The 22,555-nt window shown below is 44.3% G+C and overlaps 1 protein-coding gene across 1 annotated transcript in view; it reads right to left on the bottom strand.

The window, feature by feature from the left end:
• Positions 1–22,555, bottom strand: part of ARPC1A (actin related protein 2/3 complex subunit 1A) — a 32,846-nt gene that overhangs the window by 534 nt on the left and 9,757 nt on the right. The window contains exons 3-9 of the mRNA XM_080830017.1: positions 20,482–20,586; positions 12,219–12,441; positions 9,881–9,988; positions 6,914–7,126; positions 4,337–4,412; positions 3,924–4,117; positions 1,774–1,864 (exon numbers count right to left, since the gene is read on the bottom strand). Coding sequence (XP_080686143.1) covers positions 1,774–1,864; positions 3,924–4,117; positions 4,337–4,412; positions 6,914–7,126; positions 9,881–9,988; positions 12,219–12,441; positions 20,482–20,586 — 1,010 coding nt within the window. The remainder of the gene's footprint in view (positions 1–1,773; positions 1,865–3,923; positions 4,118–4,336; positions 4,413–6,913; positions 7,127–9,880; positions 9,989–12,218; positions 12,442–20,481; positions 20,587–22,555) is intronic.

The following is a 22,555-nucleotide window of genomic DNA, read 5'->3' on the forward strand; positions in this document are numbered from 1 at the left end:
AAGCCCAGCTCTGAGGCCCCCCTCCCAGGCCTGGGCCCCCTGCCGGCCCTCCATGCCCTGCGCTCCCTTGCTGGCTCCGAGCCACAGGATCTGGACGTGCTCCCGCCTGCGCAGGGCCCGCTTCCTCTCAGGGCCATCGGTGCTTACTGGTGAGGGCGCCGGTGGCCTGTTCCATGCCTCTCACCACACCCCAGTGCCCTTGCAGCGGGCACTCCGATGTCTGCACAGGCCACACGGCAGCGGATGCTCAAAGGTGGCCAGACTAGAGGAAACTGGCCCGGGACCTCGTAGGGACACCCGTACACAGGGAGAGGAAACGAGGTCGCCCAAGGGATCGAGAATAAAGTGCAGAGTGTAACTGCCCAGGGAGCTCATTTCCCAGGGGCTGCAACGCCCAGGATGGAAAGAGGGGAAGGTAAAAAGGGTGGGGAGTCAGGGAACTTTCAGAGGAAGAGAGTTTCTTTCTCCAGAGTACTCAAGAGGCTTTTTTCCGTATTATGTATTTCACCCAAGGGGTAGGGATCAAACATCAAGGAAATGCACAGGCAAGAGCAGAATTCTGTAAACATGTACCTGTTTTGGAGGTTAACAACCAGGAGAAGTGAAATTCACCGCGGGCACACAGCAGCCCTCCTCTCTCACCCGCTCCCCTCCGGTTCCTCATCTCACCCACCACCACCCCGTCCCCAAGCTAGAGAGGCAGAGCCCCCCCTGCATGTGCTCCTCACCACGCCCTTCCATCTGGCCTCCTAACTCTCTCTGGGGTCCAGAAGCTCGGGGCCACACCCCGGCCACTGCTGGAGGTCGCATCCTCCTCACCTGTTCACAGGACTCGACAGCCTCTGCCCAGAGCCCACGGCTGCCCAGGCCACCCACACCTCACAGTCTGGTGCTCTCTTCGGCTCTGGACCGGCTCCTAGCTGTCTGCAGGCAGAGCCCAGCCGCCCCTCTCCGACCACGCCACGGCCCGTTTCCTAGTTCCAGCTTGAGCTTCCGCGGGACCCACTGCGGACCCATGCCCAAAGCACTGGCGAAGCCTCACACACGGCGCATGCTCCGAGCTCAGCTGGGCTGCACCTGCTGCTCTCGCAGCTCGGGCGGCTCGTCCCCACCCTCGCGGGCCCCGAACTCCCAGTGCAGCTGGAGACGCAGCTCAAGCCCATCTCCTCCGCAGGGCGGGCATTCCTCAGTGTAGAAACACGCACTGGCTTCCCTTCTGGAGCTCCAGAGAACACTGCCCCTTCCACCGGACAAGCCCCTTGAGGGCTCTTTCACCCTAATATCCTCGGTGCCTAGTACCAGGCCTGGCACCCCATAAAGTATTTCATGAACGTTTATTAGATTGATTAGTGTAAACCATGAAAATATATCTATGTGGTTTTACAGACTGGGGGCTCAACGCAGGGCCTGCTACAGAAAACACTCGAGTTTTTCTCCATGGACAAAATGGACATCTAGAACAATGTACCCCAACTCACTGGGAAAGTCTGCTTTTCTCCTCACGGCTTTCAGGTTTTAAGTTTCTTTTTTTTTAAGGAAGCTGGACGCCCAATGTGGGGCTTGAACTCATGACCCCGAGATCAACAGTCACATGCTCTGCCGACTCAGCCAGCTACCCGCCCAGACTCTCAGGTTTTAAAGACAACTACAATCTAATGTTCTCTGTTTCTGATGTGCCCTGGATTTGACATTTTGTCCCAAGAAATGAGAAACATTCTTGTCACAGAAAGAGTTTTAACGCAAACAAGGTTTCTTCTGAAAAGTAGAAAATACCTTGAAATCCCAAATTGTCATGGCTCCATCGATGCCAGTAGTGCAAAATTTGCGACAATCTTGCTTGTCCACTTCATAAATAGACACTTGACTGAAAAAAGGCAAAAGGAGAGACTGTCAGGTATGTGGTGGGAGCAGGCCCCAACCTTCCTAACTAAATGGCGAAGGGGGGTTTTAGGCAACGAATTCCCCAATTCCTTAGTATTAAGTTGTCCATCGATATTAGCTACAGCAATCTGATGCAGAAAATACGGAAATGCATCTCACTACCGGACGTCCAGAAAAGCCAAGACTGAAAAGGTACGAAGGTGGATTAACTGCTGGGACGTGGAGAGGCAGGACAAGCCAGGTCACGCAGCACACACACCGTCTGGGAGGAGAGTGTAGGCAGGACCACAGCAATGACGAGAATGGAAACAATTAAAAACAAAAACAAACCAGAGGCGGGGTGAAGCATGACTGAAACCCAGCTGGCTCCAAACAAAAACCCCCAAATCGCCCTCCGAGACAAGCAGGGCCTGTAAGTCAAGCTCTCGCCCCGCATTTGAAATGAACCACTGTAAACGGCATACCACAAGATTCCAAGCAGGCAGCGCAGAGGAACAGATGAATGAAACAACTTGTCTTAGCCTAAGTATCTGAAAAACTTTCGAGAAAATTCCATAGCTCAGAGAGTAATTTTCCTTTCTCCTCTGAAATGTCTAGAACATTCCCTCTAGGGAAGGAGATGGCAAAACTATGGCACACGTAGCCTGTTTCTATACAGCCTGTGACCTAAGAACAGCTTTCATGATTTTAGATGGTCACAAAAAAAATTAAGACTATTATTCGGTTACGTGAAAATTATGTGGACGTTCAAATTTCAGTGTCCGTAAGGTTTTACTGAAACACCCGCGCGCATTTACATACGTATTGCCAAGGGCTTACACTCCATCACGGATGTCGGTAGTTGTGACAGAGACTGGCTCCGAGCCAAAAATATTTACTCTCTGGTTCCTTACAGGAAAAGTTTGCTGACCTTTTGCTTAAGGGCAAAGAGAACTTAATAACTGCAAATAAAGGCAAATATGCCAATCTGCAAGGGTCTTTTTATTTTTAACCAGGAACTCTGGAAGACGGAATGAGAGCTGTTTCCTTCCTGATACGCAGTCTACAGAGAAGCTGCAGAGAAATTCACAATAAATAATTTTGAAAGTCATTCAAGACAAAGAAACTTGAAGCATGGAAAAGACTTCCTATGCCTTCAAGTTATTACTTTCCAGTAGAGCACAGACATTTCGGCCTATTTTAAATCCAGCGGCCCGCTCCACTGAACATGACAAGCACGACCTGTGTTCAAAAATTCTCTCAATGGCAAAGTCTAGAGATTTCCATTCTTGTTCCCGCCATCATCACCACAATGAAAGTCTCTCAACACAAAAGGTCTAGTAAAAAAGAGAAAATCTTTTGGGACCTAAACTCTGACCACTGTCAGTGAAAATATCAAGAACAGACTACATCTCTCCTCTAGATTTAGGAAAAAAACAAGCTTCCTGGGGGGAAGAAAACCACAAAGGCACCTGACGAAAAACTGAAGTCAAGAAACTCCTTGGTTTGGCCGTATGATATCAAAGAATTCCATTTAATTAAATGATCTTCTTACTGGTATACATCACTTGAAATCCACGGTTGAAATGACAGCTGGAATTACCTTCTCAAGCAGGCTATAACTAGCCATACGTTCACTGCCAGGGGACCGTAACATTCAGGAAGGTCTCCTTCTGTTCTCAATCAGGGTTGGAGAAAGCGAGCCCTAGGAAGAGGCTCCACCGACAGACACACCAGCTCACTGTCGCCACGGAGGCTAAGCGCTGCTCACGGGGGATGCCGCGTACCAGCCGCCACCTCGAAGGACAGAATGCCTAGGTGGGGGCGGCTCGCTCTGTCCCAAGCTGCGAATAAGAGCCCGCAGTCAGGGAGCTACAGACTTCCCTCCGCTCCTGCTCCTGAAGCAACGTCTGAGCACACGGCACACACAACTCGCACAGGGACCCAGTCAGGAAACAAGCAGAGGAAGACAGGCATCCTCGTCACCAAACACTCTCCACAGACGGTCAGGGCCCTGGCTACAGGTGGCTTCCGGGGGCCCCAGGCAGCAGGGCGGCACGTACGTGATGCTATTCTGGTGCAGGGTCTCCAAGGCTGTGTTGCGGTCCTCGGTCGTGGCCCTCTTGTCCATGTTGCGGAAGCGTTCCATGGCAGACATGTTGCGCTGGATGCTCTGTTTTGGAATGTCTAGTTTGGAGACGAAGGTCAAGCAGCCACGGTCATCGTAGTTAAAGAGCATTGGGCAGCAGTCATGGCCCTGAAATAAGGTCTCAGTCAGGCGCTGGAGCGAACGCTGCCCACCCACCGACCCCCCGGCAGAACGTGCACACCAGGGGCATCTCTCACTCTGCAAGGCTGGCTAATCTAAAAGGCTGTTCTGGTTCACGCCAGTGCGCAAAGTCACAAGAGCACGCACTGTTCCTGTTCTGGAGAACTAAACACAGTGTACTACAAGGGAGAATGGAAAATTACTTACCGCGGCTACAACGCTGTTCTCTGAGACAAATGACACACTCAGGAGGGGCAGGAACTCTGTTTTCAGAGTTGAGACCCTGAACACAAGAACAATTGTTAAACTGAGACGGGAACAGACCGCGCAGCTTCTTTATAGACACAGCAGATGAAAAGGACCCATTTTCACAGGGGCTTGTGCAGCACAAATGAACACTTATGCCTACGAGGAGCCCCATGACCTGGACTTTGGGGAATCCCAAGCATGACACGGCCCTGGGGTCACTGTAGAAACAGAGTCCTTTGGCCCTCTCTGGCCCGTGCCCCACCTGCTTCTGAGGCCCCCCACTCACAACTATGTGGTCCCCAGTGAGTCCTCCTTCTTTCCCGGCTCTTGCCTTTGCTCCCACACCCTTTGCGAACATGCTGTCTCTTGCTTGTCCACCCAAATCCACCCTGGTCTCTGACGCTCAGCTCATCTGATCACCTCCATGAAGCTTTCCTGGACCTCTTCAGCCTGAAGTGGCTTCTCCTCTGACCGCCTAGCACTCTGGGTGTCACGGTCACTCGTGACTGAATGCCTTGTCCCTCCTTCCTCTCCTTGCCCGTGCTCACTGTGGGCTCCGAGGGTGGGCACAAACATCTGGGAGAGTCTCTTCTCTTCTCTGCCGGGCTCTGGGGGAGGAACTGGGGCCACCAGTGAATATGCATCTTGGCTGGCCAGGAGCTCCCACACAGAAGGGCTGGGGAAGGTGTATGTGTGTACCCGTACACTTAGTAAGTTATCTGGCAGCACCTGGCCAAGAGGTCTCACACACACACGGCAGGTAAACATGGTGGTTGATGAATTAGGATCACAGAACTTCATGTAGAAGATGATGCATTTTGACAACTATGTCTCAGTGAGCCCACCCCCACCCACTTACACCCCAATACCACTGGAATTTAATTAAAGGCCTAACACCTCATTTTAAGGCCTTACTATACAGTACACTTGGCTCCTACTACATGAAATATTTATGTTTGAGAAGGGGAAGTGGAGAGGATATGATCTGACTTGCAGGACCAGAAAAGCCAAATCACAAATCAGTATGAGGGCAGACGGGGGCTGGAATAAGCATATGCGAAGAGCTTATTATGCATTATAATAAATTATATCCAAATCAAATAACCATGACATCAAAACTGAATGACAGAAAACAAATTACTGTACAAAATGTACAGCATAATCCCATTTGTGTTCAAGATGAAAAGAGATGTTAAGTGCCTATACTTGTACAGAAGTCTGGAAGATTACACCATTTATTATGGTGTTAAAAAAAGTAAATAAAATAAACCCAACTCAATCCAGTTAGTAGGAAAATATCATCTCTGACATGTCACTTTGTTGTCACCGTGAGGCAGACGGAGGCAGAGACACCTGATGTGACCGGTTCTCAGCACACAGGTTGACAAGTTAGGAAACGTTTTTTTTTTTTTTTTTAAAGATTTTATTTATTTATTTGTTAGAGAGAGTGAGCACAGGCAGACAGAGAGGCAGGCAGAGGCAGAGGGAGAAGCAGTCTCCCTGCTGAGCAAGGAGCCCGATGTGGGACTCGATCCCAGGACCCTGGGATCATGACCTGAGCCGAAGGCAGCTGCTCAACCAACTGAGCCACCCAGGCGTCCCTAGGAAACGTTTTAAGGTGGGTAACCTTTAGCTGTCAATGGAAAAAGATTCACCAGGAGCGAACAAAGATTCCTAAAGGGAAAGAATTTCAATCATCGTCTCTCTTCTTCCAGCATATGACGAGCAGATATAAATTCGGACGTGTAAAAAAAAATAAATAAAAGAAAAATAAAAAAAAATAAGTAAATTCTGACATGTGACAAGATGCCTCGTGCTCTCTGAACGCTGTCCGGGTGCCTCCCTCACAAATGAGTCATTGCAATTCGAGTTCTTCTGGCAGACTCCAGAGGAACTGCTATCAGGGTTTTAAGTATTACTGAATGGAATTCCAAATTAATGGAGTCACTGCTCACTGACTACACACAGTAAGAACTTTATCTCCTACTCGACTGCTGGATGACGGGGACCTGCTGCGAGGGAGTCACACTAACAGACCAAACTGGCTATCTGAAGGAATTCCCACCAGCAGCAAACCAGGAGCGTCCCTCAAAGAAACCACCACACCACCTCCATGAAGAAGTGTTTCTGGAAGTGAGCTCTAACTCTTTAAAGAATTTCCCCAAGTGGACAATCTGAATGTGCGTCGGTGACTTTAAAGGCAGCCCTGCAGTTCTGGGCCACATTTTTTTTTTTTTAATTATTTATTTGCCAGAGAAAGAGAGATCACAAGTAGGCAGAGAGGCAGGCAGAGAGAGAGAGAGGAGGAAGCAGGCTCCCCGCTAAGCAGAGAGCCCGATGTGGGGCTCGATCCCAGGACTCTGAAATCATGACCTGAGCCGAAGGCAGAGGCCTAACCCACTGAGCCACCCAGGCGCCCCATCTGGGCCACATTTTTGAGCTCACATCCTGCGCTTACCCCCAGGGACGGCCTTAGCCCAGCTGGTGAGAGACCCCAGACCACTCCCTAACTCCAAGCGAAAGGCAAATACTCACTGCACGCTTTTTGAGGCGTCAGCAACGGATACGGTGCTGTCGTGGCTGACCCAGGCCAGGCGGCTCCCGCTGGCAGAGAAGCTGACCCCATGCACCCAGCCACCGGTGCCGCTGCCCCCGAACTCTGACATCAGCTGACCAAAAGGCATCTTGCTGCCCCAGGGCGTACTGGCTGGCTTTTCATCCACTTCTTTAATGTAGGCAGAAAACACTCTACAGTTTAGGGGCAGGAAAGAAGGAAAAAGTCAATGAAAATTTATGTATACAGAAACAGGCCACGGGCACCTGCCGTAAGGTGTCTCAGAATGCAAAGAGATTGAGCCTTGAAAAGCAAAACATGACAAATTCACATCCACAAATCTATTAAGACTTGGTTCTTTTTTTTTTTTTTTAAAGGTCTTATTTATTTATTTGACACAGACTGAGAGAGATCACAAGTCGGCAGAGAGGCAGGCAGAGAGAGAGGGGGAAGCAGACTTCCCGCTGAGCGGAGAACCCAATGCGGGGCTCGATCCCAGGACCCTGAGACCATGATCTGAGCTGAAGGCAGAGGCTTAACCCACTGAGCCACCCAGGTGCTCCATTAAGACTTGGTTCTAAGGGCTGCCTACAGGCCCATCTGAGTCTGGCCAAATGCACTCAATCAGAGGGTACACAAGGAGACCTACGGTGCTCTAGGGGTGCAGTTCTAGAAGTTCTAAAAGAAGGACAAAAGTCCTCTCCCTGAGCACACATTCTGGGGGAGGATCTTGTTGTCCCGCCCCTTCCTTGCATGCGGCTGACCTTGCTAAGTGAGCCCAGCATTCTTTCCTGTCTACTTCACTATCATTTTCAACACAGTACTCCAGGAAGCCCACATGCCAAACAGTAGAAGAAACTATGTGCCACACTGCAATAAACCGATGGCATTAACCCATTTAAACAAAGGGACATCCAAAGAGGAAGCCAGTGAGAGTGGGCAGGCTCTCACTCAGGACATCATGCTGTCAGGGCTCACTGTCCAGTCTTTGTGACAGGTCTGAGGTGAAGGAGGGTCTCCTTCATGGCCGGCTGTCAGCAGTCTCTCCCTCTTGAATTCCAAGAAGCTGTGTTTGAGGAGGTTTGGATGCAGAATCCAGAAAAGGGAGGGAGAAAGAGCGGCTGGGAATGCACCACTAATGCTACCTCGTAGAGCTTCTCTCAAGAACCTCTGGACCTAAAGACTCCCTAAAATGATCTGAGATATTTGCCCTGAAATGACAATGACACCAGCAGCTCTCGAGAGGGGAGGGGCACAGTGAGTTATCTGTTAGAGGACATGACCCTGGAATCTCCGGGCTTCACTTTTTTGCATTTGAACACAGTTGACACACAGTATTACCTGAGTTTCAGGTGTACAGCATAGTGATTCAACTTCTCTACACCTAACGCCACACTCACTGCAAGTGTAGCTACCATCTGTCACCGTACGAGGCTCTGGCCTTGTCCCTATGTTCCATGTCATCCTTGTGACTTTGTCACTGGAAGCCTGTACCTCCCACTCCTCTTCACTCATTTTGCCCATCCCATTAACCCTCCGTCTCTCTGGCACCCATCAGTCTGTCCTCTGTATTTATGAGTCTCAGAACCGCTGGGCCTTAAGTCAGCATCACAATGGCCACTGCTCTCATCATCAGAGGCTGGGACAGAACAGGTGGTTCTCATTCGTGAACTAGAAAGCGTGAACTGAACAGGACACAGGACCACAGGTCAAAGTGAAGTTCATTTCTGTAAATCAGTACTATCAAAAGAATTAGCAACCTATTTTCATAACCAGATTTTTTAGACACAGTCTAATAATTTAAGCGGTACGGATCATTCAGCTCCATTCTTCAAAGGAATCAGAATGACTCTGGGTAACATATCAGACAATAAAACTCCTGAATTCTCCTAAAGAATGTCTATGCTGTTACACTGGTTTTGTTTTTTTTTAAGATTTTTAAAAATTTTTATTTATTTGACAGACAGAGATCACAAGTAGGCAGAAAGGCAGGTGGGAAGAGAGGGGGAAGCAGGCTCTTCACGGAGCAAAGACCCCGATGTGGGGCTCGATCCCAGGACCCTGAGATCATGACCTGAGCTAAAGGCAGAGGCTCAACCCGCTGAGCCACCCAGGCGCCATACACTGGTTCTTAAGCAGAAGAACCAATCTTTTTCCAAAGAGTGCCTTGACACTGCTGTATCCCCACTCCACATGCAAATTCCCACACACATCTTAAAAAAAAAAAAAAAAAAAAAAAAGGCCAAAAAAAACACAAACCCTTGGATATTCTTGGATATAAATCGGTAGCCAGGTTTTCTGGAAATTCTCCAAATAGCCTACTAAAGAAAGATGCAACCCATTTCCCAACCCACTATACTGTCAATGTGAAGTAACATTTATATGCTTTTCTTTTGGCTAAGGGAAAAAAAGCCTTCTTGGTAAAGAATAACTGTAAAAAGCAATTACACTGTATGATCCTTAAAGCTCTTAGCAAAGCGGCTGTATTTCTTTTAGCCTCATGCTAACAACAAATAAAAAGCTTGAACCGAAAAGGAAGAACATAGTAATAGCTCAGCAGAGCACTTTCAGCTGTCTTGTTCATCTCAGCTTCAGCCCTGGAATTTGATGAGTCTCTGCCTGGGTTATGAAATAAGAAATAACACCGTAGTCCAAGGGCCACTACACCTCTGCTCCAAACACGATGTTCCGCCTACGGAAAACCTCCCCGGCCCCGCCTGTGTGCCCCACTCCTCCTGCACCTCCAGGTCCACTCCCCACCCCCCGAGACTTCTGTGTTTGCTTTCCTAGATCACAAGCTCCTTCCATCTCTGAGTCCCTCATGGTGCTTATTAGCACAGTACCCTCATGGTGCTGAGCACAGTACCTTGCAAAGAAAAGGAACCTGAAAAATACTTGAAAGATGAACAAGGAACAGATCAATTCTACCAGTTCTCGTTGGTTCCCACCTGCATTTGAAATCGCAGGATCCGGCTGCCAGCAAGACGTTGTTGGGATGCCAATCCAAGCTGAGGACCGTGGAGCGAATCGGCTTTTTAATGTGCTTGCTTACCCACCTACAAAAGGAGAAAATCCATATCAGTTTATTCACACAACGAGCAATAGTTCCCACAGGGCCTCACAGAGGTGTATCAGGTGATACACATGTGGAGAGCAGGTCCTCTGCCAAGGAGAGGAACAGAGAGAGGAAGAAGAGCCACAAACAGTCCTTTCTGTTCTGTCTTTTAGGCCTTGACGCTCTCTTATCACAGTAGTCAGTTCTGAACCTTCTGGCAATGAGGGGATCCCCATGAGTAACTATATTTACGGATGAACTCTGGATACTGCCCACGGAGTTTCAGATTACACCTGACTTTAACCTTTAAAATAAAATCTGGGGTTTGAAATTACTTAAATTTTTATTACAAATACTCAGTGACCTGTTATTTCATTTTGGGTTAAGTTTGGCTGGCAAATAGGTCAATTTCCTTTCTACGTCTCTGTGAAGCAGCAAATTATTATTAGTAGTATTTACGTATTTTTTTCCAGAAAAATCACAACCAAGAAAATCACAATCTCCTGTTAGAGGTTCTAACTAATTCTCTAACTCCACTCGAAACGTTTATTTATGTCTGAGATCAATCATTATTCTGGCTTCACAAATTCAATTTCTGCCCCTAAACTGCTTCTTAAAAACCAATCATGCTGTGCTATTTAAGAGCCGAGAGACTTTGGGGCGCCTGGGTGGCTCAGTGGGTTAAAGCCTCTGCCTTCGGCTCAGGTCATGATCCCAGGGTCCTGGGATCGAGCCCCGCATCGGGCTCTCTTCTCAGCAGGGAGCCTGCTTCCTCCTCTCTCTCTGCCTTCCTCTCTGCTTACATGTGATCTCTGTCAAATAAATAAATAAAATCTTTAAAAAAAAAAAATAGCCGAGAGACTTAATATTAAGCTGAACGCCCACCCCTGAATGCCAAATTACTCTTCCACAGAATCTTTCTCTTAGGAAGCTGTCTAAAAAATTTCCTTCTGAAAAACAGACAGTATTCTGACTTGCTTATAATGCGGTTATTTTAAAGGCTTTCAGAGATTAAAACAATCACAATTCATATCACTCCAGTGAAATGTTGTTCTACAGCTGAGAAACTCCCCTGAACACACAGCTTGTTCAAGTGACAATACCTTGTACTACAGAACAGCCCAATCGATCTTATTTGAGACTATTTTTCAATGAATAAAAATGTGAGCAAACTCTGAGGTTGAACGTTACCTAGGAAGTAAAGTTTTTATCTATCCATTACAGTGAGTCCTCCCCTAAAATGATTTTTGGCAGGCAGTGCTTTGTTAGGCTTATTTTTACACACACTTGAAAGAAAAACACAGTTCTTAAATTCATAATTTAGTCTTGCTGCAAATTCACAGACTTTCTTTCCAAAGAATCAAAATTTGTGAGATTTCACTAAATCTCACAAAACATAATCTAATCCGTTCCTTTCACTGTTTCAGCAGAAAGCAAACAGTAACACTGACACAAAGAGTAATGTGTGCTCTGCTATTTTTAGTCCAAATATAAACACTGCCAGATATGCACTGAATGACGATTCCACGATGTGGGCTATTTTCCATCCTTTGTGAATGCGTGCCTCACAGAGCGGAGTCGTTTTCTTACCAAAGTAAGCGAGAAGGATTAGGTAAAATGAGTCACTTTGCCATAAAATCAGCCTCTGTATTTTGAGTGGCTTGGCTACAAGTGATTTATCCAGAAAGTACAACAGGCAGACTGTAGTTCCAAGATTCTGGTCAATTTTTACTCCAACAGTTTAAATGAATAAAATATTACACTAAGACAGAGATTTGGTTAGCCAATAAATTTTAAAGAAAAATACTGTTATCTGCAGGAATCTTAGATATTTTAAGTAGACAGATATAGTGGGGAAAAAAAATTATCCCTCAGGTCATGCATGGGAATCTCTCAAGTTTACGATTTACCGGTAGGAGTAAAAAGACAATTTGGACATCGAATGAGAAGAGTGGGAGCATCCTATTGAACCTGCCAGTTAGGAGATCAGGACACAGGACCACAGGTCTGTATCAACATGAGAAATGTGAGATTTGACTCAACTGCACACAGGAAGGAAAACTGCTCAGAGGGAACAGAGAGCTTCAGAGGGGGAAAAAAAATCCCCAGATGAGGAAACATTGAAGTTACAGTCAAGCCTTCACCCAGTGCTTCAAGAAGTCACCAGGAACGCAGTGGTCCAAATGTATAATTCCACAGAGAGAAATAAAAAATACTCAGATATTGCTCACCAGTCATTTTCAGACTCAAAGTAACAAACAGAAATGAGTCGTGCTCCACTTCCCACAGCAAATTTGTTCTCTAGCGGGGACCACTTGACAAAAGTCGCTGCACGATTAATTCTCAGGATCACCAGGGTTGGCTTCCAGACACCATCTTTCTGACTCCAGACGTAGGCATTGCGGTCTGCCCCACAAGTGACGATGCGGTCACTCTTGGGAGCCCAGTCGATACCTGCAAGTGAGATGCGGTGTCATCTGCTTTGCCTGGCTATTGACCGGAGACATGGAACAGCTGGGTGGGCGCCGCCATGGCAGGGCTAGATGTGGGCTTGGTATCTTCCTCCCCAACCCCACCCTTCCCCCCATCTATGGTCCTGATCTTCACCTCACACGCAAATGCAGGGTTTCTCTGCAAAATCCTGGAACTCAGGACCCTCCTTGAGGTCAGGCAGAACAGAGCTGTTTTATGACTGTGGAGGTTACAAAACTAAACAGGGCCATTTTACTACCCATTCACAGGTTTCTTTCTTTCTTTCTTTCTTTTTTTTTAAAGATTTTATTTATGTATTTGACAGAGAGAGAGAGAGAGAGAGAGGGAGGGCACAAGTAGGCAGAAAGGCAGGCAGAGACAGAGAGGAGGAAGCAGGCTCCCTGCTGAGCAGAGAGCCCGATGCGGGGCTTGATCCCAGCACCCTGAGATCATGACCTGAGCCGAAGGCAGAGGTTTAACCCACTGAGCCACCCAGGCGCTCCATTCACAGGGTTCTAAAGTTATCTGGTATAAAGACCTTTTTCTTTTATCTCAATTAGATTTTGGGGGGATTAACAGTACCTATATGCATTTATTAACAGACCTCCCTCCATGGTATTAACTGAAAATCTGTTACATAACATCTAAATAAAACATCGGTAATTTAAAATAATCTTCAGTAAACGGAGGCAAAAATATGAACTGTGACTCATTATATATTCTTCTGAAGGTCACACTGTCGTTTAAACTAACCTAAATACCTTTGCTATATGCTACAGGTTCTACAAAGAGTCCTTGAGTATCTCTGCATCTAAACTAGGAAGAGATCTAAGTATGTATGGGTTCTTCTTTTTTTTTTTAAAGATTTTATTTTTATTTATTTGACAGAGAAAAACATAGCGAAGAGGGGGAACACAAGCAGGGGGAGTGGGAGAGGGGGAAGCAGGCTTCCCGCTGAGCAGGGAGCGCGATTCGGGACTCGATGCCAGGACCCCAGGATCATGACCTGAGCTAAAGGCAGACACTTAAGAACTGAGCTACCCAGGTGCCCCTATATGGGTTATTTTTCATTTGACCAGACTTTTACTTATCTGATGGCTCTGTGAAGGATTCCCAAAGTCAAGATCAGTTTGTTATATATCAAGAGTAAAATCTGCTATAGCTCAGTCATTTTACAGTGATATGAGATATTTCCTATAAATATAATTCCACACTGAACATATGGAAATGTTACTAACAAATACTTTTTTTTAAAGTAGGCTCCACGTCCAGCATGGAGCCCAATGTGGGGCTTGAACTCAAACCCTGATGTCAAGACCTGAGCTGAGATCAAGAGTTGGACACTTAAGTGACTGAGCCACCCAAGTGTCCCAACTAATAAATTCCTATTATAGATATCTTCCTAAAAATTAATCATTATCATTATTAACATATGGAAAAAAGATGAATATAAATCAAAGTTTCCACTGGTCATAACTCACGGTGACTTTAGTTGTAAGAAGAGTTCATTCATTCTTTCACCTACAAGAATAGTCTGCTCAATTATTTGTACCACTGAGGGGAAAAAGATATGAGGGAGTGTATTCTACGTGATGTGTATTTTGACTGCAAGTCCATTCATTATAGGATACTTTTGCAATCCTCTTTATTAGACTTTAAGTTTTATTTTTAACTATAAAAGCAAAACCCACAAAAAACAAACGCCGCAAAGGGACATGCAGGAATTAAATAAAGCCCTGCCCCATTCTTATGTTCATACATATTTCTCCCCCAAAATGATACTGATACTATGGCAAACATTTTCTTCTCCTTTTTATAAATTAGTACTGGTTATGCATTATTTCAGAACATTGATCTTATCATAATAATTTCCCAAAACATCCCATTGTTGAATGTTTCATTAGTCTCCAATCATTTATTAAAATAGACAACACTGGAATAAACACTCAGGAACATACCTTTTTGTTCCGGTTAAAATGATCTCTATGATAAATTCCCCAAAGTGTGAAGCAAAATATTATTATTTTTATGAATGTCTTGTTTTCTTGATTACAAGCTTCTTGACAATAAGAAGCAAGTCTTTGAAACTACCGTGGTGGGCAAACCCTAGGGAAGTCCCCTCCCTATAGGTGTGGACAAGACCTGCGACTTGCTTCTCACCAGTGGGATGCTTGAAAGGTGATTAGATGTACGTAATTAGTGGACAAGATTATATTACATAAATCTTAACAGCTGCTAGGAAATTCTACTCCCAACAACCTGAAGGAGCTTGGAAGTGGATCCTTCCCTGGTCAAGCCTCTGATGAGAACTCATCCCTGGCTGACACCTTGATTACAACTTTCAAGACCCTAAGCAGAGGTCCTAGGTTAAGTCATGCCTGGACTCTTGACCCACAAAAACTATAATAAATGCGCTTTGGTTAAGCTGCTAAGTTTGCAGTATTTGCTACACAGCAATAGAAAACAAACGTGTCCCCGAACACCCAGAATATTGCCTTATAATGAGAAAGCTCGGTGATTTTGTGATGATTTGGGCAATCTAAAATTTCACCCCTTATTCCATATGCTCACCATTCTGATTAAACACATAATGTTTTATAAGAATTCCTGAGGTGTTTAAGCATGAGGCACTTTTAAAAGTCAATAGATCCATACTCTAAAAAAACAGAAGGGACCATCTTCTGCTTTGTTTTATCATTCTAGTCTACTCCTGTATCTACATCTTTCATTTGAGCATGGAAGCTATAAAAACAGTCACAGCTTCAAAGTACTTTATATATATATTTTTAAAGATTTTATTTATTTATTTGACAGAGATCACAAGTAGAGAGAGAGGCAGGCAGAGAGAGAGGGAGAAGCAGGCTCCCTGCTGAGCAGAGAGCCCAATGCGGGGCTCGATCCCAGGACCCTGAGATCATGACCTGAGCTGAAGGCAGAGGCTTAACCCACTGAGCCACCCAGGTGCCCCTTAAAGATGTATTTATTTATTTGGCAGACAGATATCACAAGTAGGCAGAGAGGCAGGCAAAGAGAGAGGAAACCAGGCTCCCTGCTGAGTAGAGAGCCCGCTGTGGGGCTTGATCCCAGGACTCTGGGATCACAACGGGAGCCAAAGGCAGAGGTTTTAACCCACTGAGCCACCTAGGCACCCCTTAGATGACATTAGCTTTTAATTCTTTTTATTTATTTTTTTATTCTATTTTAAAATTTTAAGTTTTTTATGTAAAAAAGTTTTTTAAATTTTTTAAAAAAGATTTTATTTATTTATTTGACAGAGATCACAAGTAGGCAGAGAGGCAGACAGAGAGAGAAGGGAGAAGGAGGCTCCCTGCTGAGCAGAGAGCCTGATGTGGGGCTCGATCCCAGGACCCTGAGATCATGACCTGAGCTGAAGGCAGAGGCTTAACCCACTGAGCCACCCAGGCACCCCAAAAAATGTTTTTAAATTTTAATTCCATCAGAAGGCTTTAAAGGCAAAGGAAGAAAACCAAGCATCTATTCTGGTTTTTTTTTTTTTCCATACTAACTACACCTCCAGGTAGCCAAACAGTAGATGAAGGGAAGTGTCTCTTATAACCAGCTAAGAGAGAGGAAATGACATATTTAGAATACCACCACACTGTGGCCACTACTAAATGAATGGATATGGTCACTGATCATTGACAGTTGCTAACCTCATTGAACAGTGATTAGACATCATGCGCCTTCTTGACAAAAGAACTTCCTAAATCCCTAACTTCAACTAGCAATTTACAGGAAATAGGAGGACAGAAAAATATGTAAAACATCATGGGCTTGCAATCAGTAAAATCCAAGTTCTAGAAAATACTACAGGACAAACAACCTGATTTCTCAGTATTCTTTACAAATAAATTGTAAGGTTAAAGAGAAGAAAGGGGACCTATAGACAAATGGCTTAAGAAATATATCAACTCATCACAACCATGTGTGCACCTTATTAAGGTCCTAATCAGGGACGCCTGGGTGGCCTCGTCATTTAATGTCTTCCTTTAGCTCGGGTCATGATCCCAGGGTCCTGGGATCGAGCCCTGCGTTGGGTTCCCTGCTCTGTGGGAGGCCTGCTTCTCCCTCTCTCATTCTCCCTGCTTGTGTTCCCTCTCTGTCAAATAAATAAATAAAATCTTAAAAAAGAAAAATAAGGTCCCCATTAAAACTATCTTACCAATTATTACCGAAGAGTCCTTCTCTTTTAGAGACACAAACTGAAATACAAATCATACAGTGCACAGGATGTACTTCCAAACTGTACGAGGAGGAGGAGAGTGAGTTGAGAACAAGGTTGGCTGTGAGATGGGTGGTGGGTGATGATGGGTATACGGGGGCTCACTACATTATTCTGCCTTTTTAATGTTATCTGTTTAAAATTGTCCATAGTAAAATATTTTTGATTTTTTAATTTTATTTATTTAAAGATTTTATTTATTTATTTGACAGAGATCACAAGTAGGCAGAGACGCAGGCAGAGAGAGCGGGGGAAGCAGGCTCCCCGTTGAGCAGAGAGCCCGATGTGGGGCTCGATCCCAGGACCCTGAGATCATGACCTGAGCCGAAGGCAGAGGCTTAACCCACTGAGCTACCCAGGCGCCCCAATAGTAAAATGTTTTTTAAAGAGTGATCACTTTAAGCACAAAAAAAGAAACTCAAAGAAACAAACACCAGGATTCTGATATCTCTTTGATGTTAACCATACTCTTTTTCTCTGTAGTACTGACTGGTCTTTTCTTCTAGAAAACTTCAGAAGATTTTTTTTTTTCTGTAGTTACTATCTTTCTGAGAAATATGTTTGATCCTTGGTCTCTTGCCACAGAGTTATATTTAGATTTTTCCAACAACAGTTTTTCAGATCTAAAAAAAATGTCATTTGAACATTTGGATGAAAACAGGCCCAAGTTCAAAGGATTCCAAAAGGGAAGCAGAAGAGAAAAAGAACATAACTAAGTATTTCACTTTTCTGGCTATGTCTTTGGTCTTTCACCTTAGCCCTTTCTCACTTAGAAGTATTTCCTAATGCTAAAATGCCAAATTAAAGTATGAATGTTCTTATTTTTAGGACACAAGGCCACTGGCAAAGGAATGTAAAGAAAATAGGCCAAACCTAACAGAAATAAGGTTAAGGGAAAGCAACAGCAACAAAAATAGAAATTGTAAATTCTGTCTCTCGTGCTAGCTCGGTAATAGAGTCAGTCGGCTCCCAGTGCTCAAGAGCATCCCATACAAGTCACTGGTCCAAACAAGAAGGGGTGCTCACAAGTTTTTGCTGGGGAATACAATGGAAAGGGTGCAGAAGGTCAAAACATGCTGTTTTTCTCTGGCTGGGGGGAAGGATATCTTCAAGCTAATCAGGACACTGGAGGACCAGAGGCAGAATTCCAGGGTTACCATTAAAAAAAAAAAAAAATTGTGGGGCACCCTGGGTGGCTCAGTGGGGTAAAGCCTCTTCCTTCAGCTCAGGTCATGATCCCATGGTCCTGGGATTGAGTCCTGCATCGGGCTCTCTGCTCAGCAGGAAGCCTGCTTCCTTCCTCCACTCTCTCTCTCTGCCTGACTCTCTGCCTACTTGTGATCTCTGCCTGTCAAATAAATAAATAAAATCTTAAAAAAAAATTCGTTATCAGTCACTCTGCTGCCCACTTATAAGCAAATGTCACCGTGAAGAGAGGGCAAATGCAAGACTGCAGTGAGAAATTTGTAATCGAAAAGTGATGGAGAATAAGTTCTGACATGCTTGACCAAACTATTCAAAGCAAGAGGCTGAATCAACTCTGCCAGAAAATGGGTAAAGAAAAAATTATAGTGGTAACAATCAAGAAACAAGAATTCTTTCTGGGGGCACCCGGGTGGTTCAGTGGGTTAAAGACTCTGCCTTCGGTTCAGGTCATGATCCTGGGGTCCTGGGATCAAGCCCCGCATCAGGCTCTCTGCTCAGCAGGGAACCTGCTTCCCTTCCTCTCTCTCTGCCTGCCTCCCTGCCTACTTGTGATCTTTGTCTGTGAAATAAATAAATAAAATCTTTTAAAAAAAAGATTTTATTTATTTATTTGATACAGAGAGAGACAGCAAAAGTAGGCAAAGAGGCAGGCAGAGAGAGAGAGAGAGGAGGAAGCAAGCTCCCTGCCGAGCAGAGAGCCCGATGCAGGACTCAATCCCAGGGCCCTAAGATCATGACCTGAGCTGAAGGCAGAGGCTTAACCCACTGAGCCACCCAGGCGCCCCAATAAATAAAATCTTAAGGAAAAAAAAAGAATTCTTTCTGAATACAGCAGTAAGTGAATATGTTCTTTTAAAAAGAGCCAGATTATCACTTCACAAAAAAGCAATTCATGCTGTTAAAATTTGGTACCAGGATTCGGTTCACTCAATTCTGAAAACCATTAGGGAAATTCTCCATTTTTATCTTTTTTATTTTTAATTTTTTTTAAAGATATTATTTATTTATTTGACAGAGAGATCACAAGTAGGCAGAGAGTCAGGCAGAGAGAGAGAGGGGAAAGCGGGCTCTCCACTGAGCAGAGAGCCCAATGCGGGGCTCGATCCCAGGACCCTGGGACCACGACCCGAGCAGAAGGCAGAGGCCTCAACCCACTGAGCCACCCAGGCGCCCCCTCCATTTTTATCTTACTCCTCCTCCTCCCTTATTTGACACCGGCTTAATGAATTTAGGCCTGCTCTGCTTGCCACCTTTATCCAACTATACATTGACAGTTATTGTCAAAGATGAAAGCTAAGGTACACTCAGGAAAGTGCCTCAGAGTCAATGCTTTAAGATCCTGTCTTCTACAAATCAACAGGAAACGTATAAAAACTCAATGGAAAAATGGCCAGGAGTAATGAACAGAAAAGTCTAAGAAAGAAACCCAGAATGGCTAATAAACATCAGAAAATATGCTCAACCTTTTTATTAATCAGGAAAACGCAACTTCTAGAGACACAACCCCTCTCAGTCATCTGACCCTCTAATCTGTCAAGTAGGTATGGGATGGGGGAGGATAAGCACTCCCGTCCTGGGGAGCCGGGATGAGGGCAGTGTGACCATGCCTGGCACTGAACACATGCACATCCCGGAGGTACAACAAGTCTGATGTCAACAGTCACGCACGTACAGAGAGACGTGCACAGGGATGCTCGATTTAGCACTTCACTATCAGGAAAAACTGCAAACGACCTAAATATCCTTCATAGGAGAGAAGAGTAAATAAAGGTGGTATGAATTGTTAAACAAGGGTGAAAAGTAATGAACTTGATCAACATCGGGCTCTGGAACAACGTGAAATGCAAAAGCAAGTTGGAGATGCACACCACGATGCCATTTCTGTAGCACTTCCACATACCAGCCCCAAATGCTAAAGACTGCTTACGAATACGTATGTGTGTGCAGACAAGTATTAAAAACGAACTGGGACGATGTCATACCAAATTACAGACTGCTTCTGGGAAATGGGAACAGGACTGGTGGTGGGAGGGGACTGTACTGTTATCTCGAATACTCCTCCTTATTATTAAAGCTCTGTTTCCTCAGTATTCTGACACAGTTGTTACTTCCAGGTGGTGGCAATATGGGTGTTTGTTACATTACTCTTTGTCCTTTTTGGTATTTTGCAATGTCTTCCTCATCCCACAAACAACATACAGAAAGCTTTTGGAAGACACTGTGTCCCTTCAGCACTTGGGAACAGAGTCTGGCGTATGTTTTCCCACAGCTGACACGCTAGATGTCTAGTTTTCACTTTCTCATCTTGTCACCTCATCTAAGCTCTTCACTCCTCAGAGCAGGATCCGTGTTTTCCCTACACAAGTGGGGTGCTGTGGACCAGCTGGGCTGAAAGGAGCACTTAAAAACTGAGATCACTATGATGCTTATTTTCTCAAGTTTTCCAAAGAAAATTCAGTAAATGCTGCACAACTTTAAATATTACGGCAGACCTACTTTGTTAGGCTCTTTATTTAATGGAGGACTGTTCGAGCTGCCAGTATCACGCTAAGCTCACGGTTGTCTTACTTTACCTGTAATGTGTCCATTGTGCTCCTTGAGCTCATGAGCTTTCACCCACTGGCTCCCGTTCTTCTTATAGATGTGGACTTCGTGATTATTGGGGCTAAGAGCAATCTCTGGAGGAAAAAAGTCAACAGTTAACACCTGAACTTGAAATTGCCACCAAAAAAGAGAGATGTTACAGTTGGCATTTTTTTTTTTTTTTAGGATTTTATTTGTCAGAGAAAGAGAGCGAACAAGTGTGCACACAAGCAGGGGCAGTGGCAGACAGAGGAGGAAGCAGGCTCCCCACTGAGCAAGGAGCCCGATGCAGGACTCGATCCCAGGACCCTGGGATCCATGAGCTGAGCTGAAGGCAGAGGCTTAACCAACTGATGCACCCAGGCATCCCAGTTTTGTTTTTTTAAGATTTTTATTTATTTAAATAATCTCTACACCCAACATGGGACTCGAACTCACAACCCCAAGATCAAGAGTCGCATGCTCCACCAAATCAGCCAGCAAAGCATTTCAACAGCCAGCATTTAAAAAATAGGCTCAAGGAAGGAGTAAGAAATCTGTTTTTAAAAATACGGTTCCCAAGATTCACCCCTGAAAAATTCCTATTATTTTTACCTCTACTTGGATCCCATATTTTAAAATATTTTCTAGAAAAACTGAATTTAAAAATTCATTTTAAGGTGCCTGGGTCTCTGAGTTGGTTGAGCGTCTGCCTTCGGCTCAGGTCCAACTCCCGCATCCGGCTCCCTGCTCCGCAGGGAGACTACCTCTCCCTCCATCCCTCCGCCCTGCTCATGATCTCTCTCTCAAATAAACAAATCAAATCTTTAAATAATAAATAAAAATAAATAAATATTTATTTTATTAGAGACATACACAACTATAAAGATTCTAACCAATAAGAATTTAAAAAGTTACCATACTTTGCTGATATAATTCTAGCCTATAGTAAAGATATTTGATATTTTATTTCACCTGCCCAACATTATTAGCAATATATATTTACTTTGTGTAAGAATTTCTGAAACACTGAAAAACAAACGTTTTCATTACCGCTATCATGCACCCAGGCTGGAACCATCGATTTATCAAAACAAGAAAAAAAAAACTTGATTCTGCTCATAAAATACATCAAAGTTTCCCTTTACAATAAAGCCAATATGAATTATAAAATTCTGTTTTCAAGAGAAATCTCACAGACCAATTTGAAATATTAAGAATAGACATATACATGATAGATTTCTTATAAATTTATATTGATTTTTTGCTCTTTCTAGTTCATCCATTTAAAAAAAAAACCCAAAACACTGAATTTTTTTAAAAGATTTATTTCAGAGAGAAAGCATGAGAGAGAAAGAGACAGAGCTTGCAAACAAGCACAAGCAGTGGGGAGGGGCAGAAGGAGAGGGAGAGGCTGACTCCTGGTGAACAGGGAGCCTGATGCAGGACTCAATCCCAGAACCCTGGGATCATGACCTGAGCTTAACCATCTCAGCATTCAGGCACCCAAAATACTGACTTCTTAAAATTAAAATTAGGATCTATGATTCAGACTTTAGATCATTTACTAGTTCCCCCCTTCTATTATCTTACTTTCCCTTTCCCTCCTTAGGAAAGTTAAATCTGTTTTACAGATGAAACTGTAGAACCAGATAAATATTGAGCTCTAAAATCCCAAGACTTTAAGCACTTTCTCAAAACCAGTTACATACATTTCTCTAAAAATCTAAGATGCTTCAAAAGCCAAATCCAAATCTAAAGTTGAAAAATGCTACAAATTCCAAATTATAATAATAAAAATAGGTCTTAATATATTAAGTTTATCAAGTAGTTTAACTGAAAACAATGATAACTTTCTATTAAAAATATCTGGAAATACTCCAAAAACCCATTTTTACATGGGAAAGTAGAGACAGAGGACACAGGAAACTCAGCTATGAAACTGAGATGATCACTAAAATAGAGGCTCTAGATTCACCATCCTGTCACATTACAGATTAGATTGAAAGCAATCTCTATCAAAATCTCAGCTGGCTGCCTTGCAGAAATTAGTAAAATGACCCTTCAATTCATATGGAAATGGAA

The sequence above is a fragment of the Martes martes genome, assembly GCF_963455335.1.
Source record: "Martes martes genome assembly, chromosome: 18".
In the NCBI taxonomy this organism is placed as follows: domain Eukaryota; kingdom Metazoa; phylum Chordata; class Mammalia; order Carnivora; family Mustelidae; genus Martes; species Martes martes.